We start from the raw sequence: 8949 nt of genomic DNA on the forward strand, positions 1-8949 counted from the left end.
TATCTATCTATCTATCTATCTATCTATCTATCTATCTATCTATCTATCTATCTATCTATCTATCTATCTATCTATCTATCTATCTATCTAAAATACTTGCTCGTGGCAACTTTACGAGCAGAGGTTTGAAACATGAGAGGCTATTGAGCACATCAGATGTCAGATGTGCTGCCTGGTGTTTAAGGATGTTTTTGAATGTAAAGTACCTTTAAAAAACAATAAATGAAGAATGGTAATTGAGCAGCGTGAGATTAACCGCTGTTTACATTCGGGTAAAAACCCAGGCAGCAATTCGAAGAACTGACGTGGGAAAAGGAAGTGTGTTCAGTTTCTCGTGAGTTTTGGCTCCTCCTCTATATCACACAAGCACACAGAGCAGTGTACTCGTGACTTCAGAGGACATTCCGTTGACTTACATGACTAGCTGTACTGTAACCATAACTAGCCCAGAGTGCTTGTTGTCTAAACTTAGCCCCAGTCCCAAACTTAAACCTTCAGATCTGACCAACTTGTTGTGTGTTTGTCACTTTAGCATGAAGACGCTCTATAACTAGCTTTAGGTCCCCACAACAGGAGTAACGCCTGGACCACACACTCATGCGCTCGCCGCGTCATTCACTCACACGTTCTGCCTCCATATATGGCTCATCCGGTAGCCTGGGAACGCGCACAGTGGAAAAGCCGTGACGCGAACGCGCAACCGCAGCCCTTCCTCCCCACGGTCCCCTCTGTCTCTGTGTGCCCGGGCACAGCGGTGGTGGCGTCATCTGTACTCCATATATGGAGTTATCACCGGTGTAAATAAGGTTACTTAGCAGCTGTACGACCGAAGTCAAACGGCAGGAGCCTTTCTGTCCGTGCTGCTTTCAAGTCCCATTGGAAATATGTTATCTTAGCCTAACAGCGCAGAAAAGCCTCAGATTCTGCAGGGAGAAATGCGTAATAGAAGTCTTTCCAGAGAGCAAACGGATGTGCACGCACTTTTATCAATCATTTTGTTATTTATCTCTCCCTTTATTTGGTAGGGACAATGACCGCTGATCAAAAGGTGAAGGAAAAAGGCATAAAAGCTACAACGAGCTATTTCTTCCATTCAGATTGCAGCATCAGAGAAGTCAGCATGACAAAAGTAAATATTTTCACTTAGCCTACTTGTGTCATAAACCTGTCTGAGTTTGCTTTGTTTTTTTTTCTACAAAAACGCTTAAATGCAAATTCTGGGTATTTAGTAAGGGTCAGTTTAAGGTTAATACGTGGGGATGATGGACTGTATATAAAAGATGGACACAGCTTTGTGACATTATCAATATATTTGTAAATTTGTGTTTTAAACTAAACTTGAACTAAAAAGCAGAAAAATGAATTTCTTATACTTTGAAGCATCTTACTGTGTGTGTGTGTGTGTGTGTGTGTGTGTGTGTGTGTGTGTGTGTGTGTGTGTGTGTGTGTGTGTGTGTGTGTGTGTGTGGAGGGGTGTGTGGGGGAGGACAGAAATAGTAAAGCAATCAAACAAAATGAACTCATACACCTGAAATCAGGCAAATTCCATAACTTAGTACAACTACAGTTATGCCCTCTCGTCAGGCACTCATTTTCATTTTTTTTTACGCCCACACGTAACTCTGCCTGTCACACAACTGCAAGTCAGTGCAGTATAATCATTGGCGCGGCATGCCAATTACACTCGTTATCACTAACACTGGTAATCATCGCCCTCAAGTGCTGTAAAACATGCAAGCGGTAACCATGGAAACGTTTCCCATCACTGCTTTTCCTTCCCTGATGACGTGGACATGGCACCAGAAACACAAACAATATATTGGATACAGCTTGCACTGCATGCACTGTCTTCTTTGTTATTCCAACTATACAATTTACTGGACGTGTAAAAGAATAGGGGCAATAAAGTGGGCTGCAATAGCTGCAATATATTTTTATGACTTTGCCAACAAAACATTGTCGTTTTAGCTGGTTGCTTTACATTTGATAGATTTTACTTTACACTTGGGTAAAAGAATAGAATTAGAAGATCACAAAGATGTTATCAGAGATCGCTTTAAATGTTCAGGAAAGCAAATGATCAAAGTTTATTGCTACTTGCATTCTTGCAAGTAGCAATAAACTTTGATCAAAAACTACTTGCATTCTTTCTTTCAACAATCACGTAAGTTTTTGGTCTGAATCAGTAAAAATTGTAAAAAAAATAAACTGATTTGTTGTTAGCAGTTTGTTTTTGTTTTTTTTATAATCACATTTTACTCCTAGTATGCACGTTTAATGAGCTATATAAGCTGAGCAGATCTTAAGCAAAGAAAACAACTAAACATGACTTCACTTGAGGTCTGTGGATCCGTCGCTATGGTGACAATGTTATGTGAGATTATACTTACGCTGCCTCTGCCTAAGGCCAAATGTGAAGCGGGGAGTGTGAGTTGGTGTGTGTGTGTGTGTGTGCGCAGCAGACTAGAGGGCAGGGCCTGCTTTTTCACTGCGCAGTAATTCTTTGTATAGGATACAGTAAACAGTGGTTGGTAGTGCTGGGAGATGACCTAGTTGGCAAAGCAGACTACAGGTGGAAAGCATAGAAACAGTTGCTACAATGAACATTATATAATGGCTGAGATTTTATTAACATATGCCTACATTTTAAAGCGCCATAGCTGCTATCGTCTATTTTCTATTTTTTAAGGACGGTTGTTAATGCTCTTCAGTAGGATATCCACAGTCAAGGGAAAGAGAAAGTACACCCTATTTTAATCCCAAAGTTTTACCTATCAGGACAATAAAAAATAATTTAGTCCTTCCCAAATTTAAAAAAAAAAAAATAGATAAATACAACCTTAGATAAACAACAGTGCATGACACATATTACACCACGTCGTCATCTGACAAAAGCTGAACCAAAATGTGGAAGCAGTGTGTGAAAATCTAAGAAAAATACAAGTACACCCCATGACTCAATAACTGTTAGAAGCATTTTTAGCAGCAATAATTTGAAGCATTTGTTTTCTGCACGACTTCATCACACTCACACATTGTTGTGGAGGGCTTTTGGCCCACTCTTCTTGACAGTGTAGCTTCAGTTCATTGACAGTTGCAGGCATTCATATTTACACAACTCTTTTAAGGTCCCACCGTAGCATTTCAGTCAGGCTGTTTCCTGTTGTAGATTTGCTGGTGTTCTCGAGATCATTGCCATGTTATATGACCCAGTTTTTTCCAACGTTTGCTGTCAGACAGATGTGACACTGCAATACTTTGGTAAACAGAGGAGTTCGCCATTGACTCAGTGACTGCAAGGCGTCCAAGTCCTGTGGTTGCAGAATAGGTCTAAATCACCCCTCCTCCACTTTGCTTGACAGTGGAGGTGTTTATACTGATCTGCTGTGTTTAGTTTCCAGCAAACATTGCCCTGTGTATTATGGCTAAACATCTCCACTTTGGTCTTGTCTGTCCACAGGACATTGATCCAGAAGTCTTGTGATTTGTTCAGCTTTGCAAACTAAGCTGCTGTGGGTTTTTTTTTTGGTTTTTTTTGGATAGAAGAGTCTTTCTCCTGGCAACCCTTCCAAACAAGCCATACTGGTTCAGTCTTTGTCTAAATGTGCTGTCGTGAACTTCAATGTTTCGCATACCGGCTGAGGCCGGTCTGAGAGTCTGAGATGTAGCTCTTGGGACTTTTGCAGTTTCTCTTAGCATTGCTTGGTCGGACTTTGGAGTATATTTGCTTAGACCACCACTCCTGCGGAGATTGACAGCTGTCTTCAATCTTTGAATAATCTTTCTCATTGTAGAATGACAGACTTCATTTTGTCTGAAAATGCCCCATAAACCATCCCAAGCTGATGGGCAGCAACTTCTTCTTTAATTCCATTGTAGAGGTTTTTCCTCCTCGCCGTTGTGTTATCACACACCCAAATGCTCCAGATCAGCGAACTTTCAAAACCTCTGCTTTTTCTTAGTTGCTCACTCTTGCTGATGATCAGTTTGTCTGTCTTTACCTGATTTTAAGACCTGCTGAGAAACCTGCTGTAAATCCAAAAGCACACACACACTCTCTACTTATACGGTTGCAGCTTTACAAACTCTATTTTTATTTGAGTGCAACTTTGATTGAACATTTCCTCCGGGTAAACAAAGTAATTACTTTAGGAAAAGATATAAATAAATCTTATAAAGTTTGTATGTGTCTTGTGTGAAACTTGTATGAAAAGCATAAAAGAGTGAAAACAGATATAAGATCCCTTGAAAAATTATATAAATGAAACTTGTATGTTTTGGATACTTACTAAAACAATATATGAAAGTAATGAGAAAGTGGCCACTTTCATGAGTAAACCATATAAGCCTTATATGATTCAGTATAGGCCACATCTTATGCAAGTCTTTTATAAATTTTTACTATTTCTTTTCCATATGGGAAGCGGAAAATAAATCTGAATTGATTCTTATATGCAACAGTCGCACACTCAGGTGTTTCCTTTTTCCAGTCCCAGCATCTCTGTTGTGAACTGCTTTTGTCTGTTTCAGTAGGAAAGCTTCTATAGATTAGCACATCTCCTTCTGAGCTACACATTTCTTGTGAGACCCACATGTACTGTCACTTCCCATCATGCGCTTCCCATGAGACACTGAAAACAACACACACAAAATAAAAAAATAAAGCAAAACACACAGTTATAACTACTCTTGCAGTCTTCTGTGTAACTGCACTTCCTTTTCTTTGTGCTAGTGTTCGTAACAATGCAACAAAATCTGCAATAATACCTGCTTTCTCACGAGCCAGTGGATAAATGGCAGACGTTTAGACAGCTTTGAAAAGCAGATGCAGTTTCTCAATAGAGCTGATTCACACTTGGCTCTGATTCTTGACAAAGGATTAACTGTGTGATAACCAAGTAATCATTTTTTACTTTTTATTTTTGTTAATTTTGTAACCAAAAGCTGCAAACACCCTGTGGTTCCAGCATCCTTGACTTTAAATCAGTGCCTCGACAAAAACAAGTGGTTTAAATAAATCACCTCGGTCTGCAAGGAAGTGCGAACGCACTTAGCAGCAGCAAGTTGCATTAGGTCATTCTTACTGGGAGCACTTAAAGGCACCACAAAGGAATGGGTCAGACTTCTATATTTAGACTCGCTTCTCTGACTGTTTTTTCCTGCTTGTTGACTCTGAGCCAGTTTCCCTTTTTATACCGGCATGATTTGGTTGAGTTCAGATCTTGTTTTGTTCCGCTAAAGAAGATTTTCCTGCTACATCACGGTGTTAGGGTAAAAATGAGTCAAGGTTTCCATCAAAGGCAGATCTGCCTTCAGCTGAGCTGGACAGTACTGAAGCAACGGCGACAGATCGAGTGACAGAACGAATGGAATTTGTAAGAATCAGAAACGTGTCCTCGTATCAGTTTTTTATCAAAGGGGTTTTTGAAGGTATTTTCCTCTTATTCAAACAGAACGTCGAAGGATGGTGGACATGAAACTGTACAGACTACAACTAGTTTTAAAGCATATTTGTGAAAAGTTTGTGACTGTGTTGTGCTGTATAATCACTAACTGTGTGGCAGGGGCTCAAACATTTGTCTGCCTAATGATGGTCCAGAAATGTGTTTACATATGACGCACACATAAGCAAAGAGCAGGGCTTCTAAATGCAACAGAGGGAGACAGTTTTCCAAACGACGAAAATGAAAGCTTTTTGGATAATAAAGGCATTCAAACTTTGATTCTTCTTTCTTGTGTGCGTGTGTTTACATGTGCAATGGTTACCTCTCTATTTGTTTGTGGAATTTATAAATCTAGATAAGCTTTTATGACATCACATTTATGACACGCTAACTGAAAGCCTGGGATAGTACCGGCTATGCGAACACAACAGCACTTTAAATCAACTTGTGACTTGTGTGTAAATGTTGACTCGGTGCTATTACCCCTCAAAAACTTGGGGTCACTTACAAAAAACCCTGGTTTTAAAAGAGAAGATCTTTACCTAATATGATGTGAAACTGGTCAGAAATATTGTAGATGATGAGTAGTTATTACTGGAATCAGAATCAGTGATCGTATTCCATTGAAATTCTGTTTCAATGTGTTTATGATCCTCGGTGGAATATCCATGTGTACATAGGCCCGCTGTCTACAACCACTCCTGTGTTCCAGTGACACATAGCTAATGACCTCCCACAGCTAGTGGGAGGTCATCAAGTTAAAAGGCATACTGATAATCAGAAAACCCCCTTTTCCAACTATGTAAGCATGACTAAAATATGTTGTGATTAAAGATACAATTACTTGTATCTTTAAGCTTCGACGTTTGTGCAATTGATTGCAGTCGGAAAATGGACGATAAGAAGAGACTATTTTCTGACCTTTCACAATCAAATCAAATCTTCAAAACAAAGAAATGAAGTCTATTCCACAAGGGGGGAAAATACGATTTCATACTACAGTTTCATCTAGACGAGAACAGGATGCCTCACTGGTCCTTATTAAATGACACCTAGAAGAGCCAGATTTCAGTGTTTTTTAAAAAGGAGTTGTACACCATGTTTCCCAAACACAGGGGGGAAAAACACACTTTTTTATTTTAAAAAAATCTGGTGAGTTTTGAAAGCTCCTCACACCCTCCACTGATGATGCTTCAGATGCTTGACTGGGCAAATTTACTCCTCGTTTGATCAGCTTGGTAGTTTTCAGCTGTACTAAAATAAGAGTTTAGTCTTTTAAATAAGAACAGTCACCACGAGTTCAACAAAGTGTTGCAAACATTCCTCACACATTTTGTTGCGTATCAACACGATAGCATCACACAGTTTGTCAGATTTGCAGATTTGTCATTGGCAAACCGACAATGATGAGAATCAGCCGTGCCGCCGCATTCCAAACGTGCTCCATTGGACTGAGAGAACCTGGAACAGAAGACGGGACATTTATAGCTATAGCTGTGAATTTTCTCAGGACAGGATGGGAGGAATTGGGGGAGTGCAGGATGACGACAGGAAGGAAGGAAGGAGCTGGGCAGGACAGGGTGGGCTTGAGAAAAGCCCACAGAAATAGAGACAAATGGGTAGGACAGGATGGAGGCATGCAAACACGGCTGTGGATGATTTGCCGAGCATGCTTTTTTTCTCTCCCCTAGCAACACCCTGCTATTATCCCTTTTTTTCTTTCACCATTTTCATGGATTGTCTCAAATTAATTTCTAATAGGACCTCCATAGTGTCCAATGACACATCAGCCTAGGTCAGATTTTCACACTGAGGTTGGCGAAAGCACTTTCCATGAAACTGTTGTCATCATCAGATGGACTTTGCCCCTCTTGCTCACAGAATTTTCCATCACCTTTTCCAAATCTGCAGTACATGGTCTGCACTTTGTACTTGAATCAATCAAATAATATATACTATGTCCAGCTCCCATACCTGTTTTATCTACCTGTTTGTTTATAACTGTTTTATTCTTGTCCTTTGTGTTTATGCTTGTGACGAAGTCCCAGCAAATAGAGGCTCGGACAGCGCCTGCATAGCTGTTACTGAGCTGAGTTATATAACTACCATACCACCCCCAACTCTCCACCTCCCCTCCCCGTCTTTTTTACGTCTGTGCGCTACCAGTGACGTGCGCATGCGCTAGGTGTGAAGAGGAAGGAAACAACATGTCGATAGAAGACCCATTTTTCGTTGTGAAGGGGTGAGAAATGAAAACTAAATGAGACGTGAAAGCTCTCGTTGTTATAAACTAACTACAGCTTTTAGCGTGTTGAGTGTTAGTTACGCGGGGTTGTTGCTATTTTTCCCCTCAAAGCAAAGTTATATCAGAGAAGTTAGCCCAGCGGCTAGCTCTAGCTAGTTAGCATTAGTGCTACTGTAGCAGCTGCGCAGAGGGGCTCAGTGAGTTGTTTTTTTTTTATATCAGAGCGATGAACTCAGCACTCACTGAAATCCGTTTCTACCCACACCCCACTTGGCTGTCAGTGAAAACACGGGCCAGCTGTGGGACTGGCTGTGGTCAGGCACTTTAAAGTCGTTGCGAAGTTAGGAAGCATGGGAACTGGGGTTTGTTTTGGTTAACCGAGGGGCGTAGCTGCAGTGCTCAGTTCGGAAAACACCCCTGTACTTTAAATGATTAAAGGGCGAAGTCAACTGGCTATGATTTTCCGCGCTGATAATGTTCCTGTTGTGTGTTTTTGTTCAGGGAGGTGCAGAAGGCCCTGTCTCGAGCTCGGGGCCTGTTTGATAGATGGGAGGAGCTGTTGCAGGAGGGGACACAGGTGAGCCTCATGGGCTGACTCACGTGGTACAAACATGCTGCCAGGATGGCACACAACTTTTCAGGGTCATCAGGTGTTCATTATAGTTTTAAATATTGTAACTGGAAATAATCCCGCGTTTATCGAGCTATCATTGCATCTAATTCACTGCTGTTTGTGTGAGGTTTATTTTCTCGTGTTTTTAATAGGATGTGTATACTGCCCAAAGTTTTGCAGGGCCTTAAGGTATCTTGGACACTTAAATATTTCATAGGAATTAAGGGGAACTGGTATGCACATGTCCAATTTTTTTTTTCCATAAATGTTTGGACAAGTATTGCATTAAAATAACCTTTAAACCCCTGCCCCCCACTTTATTTCTGCGGAATAAAATTATTACTCATTCTTATTGATTCGACTATGAAAATGTTTTCTCTTTTTGTTTTTTAAAGTTTTTTCGAAGTATTGGTTTTATTTGTTTGTTTTTTAGCATTTTAACCCCCCTGTTATGTTGCGGATCAGATTGACCCAGAACAGAAGAGATGTCACATGTCATCTGCATCACTTCAGAAAACAAAAAAAATCAAAATTATAAAAGAATAATAATAATGGATTGCATTTATATAGTGCTTTCCGGGGCGTCAAAGTGCTTTACAATTCAACTATTCATTCACTCTCACATTCACACACTGGTGGAGGCAGCT

At 40.4% G+C, this 8949-nt stretch overlaps 1 protein-coding gene across 1 annotated transcript in view; it reads left to right on the forward strand.

The window, feature by feature from the left end:
* Nucleotides 1-7578: 7578 nt before the first annotated feature.
* The window catches only part of LOC102294238 (syntaxin-10), a 12125-nt gene continuing 10754 nt past the window's right edge, over nt 7579-8949 (forward strand). Inside the window, exons 1-2 of the mRNA XM_005946444.3 lie at nt 7579-7686; nt 8191-8266. Coding sequence (XP_005946506.1) covers nt 7652-7686; nt 8191-8266 — 111 coding nt within the window. The 5' untranslated portion in view covers nt 7579-7651. The remainder of the gene's footprint in view (nt 7687-8190; nt 8267-8949) is intronic.

Source organism: Haplochromis burtoni, unplaced genomic scaffold, assembly GCF_018398535.1.
Source record: "Haplochromis burtoni strain Fernald_Lab_line unplaced genomic scaffold, NCSU_Asbu1 Contig_479, whole genome shotgun sequence".
Classification (NCBI taxonomy): domain Eukaryota; kingdom Metazoa; phylum Chordata; class Actinopteri; order Cichliformes; family Cichlidae; genus Haplochromis; species Haplochromis burtoni.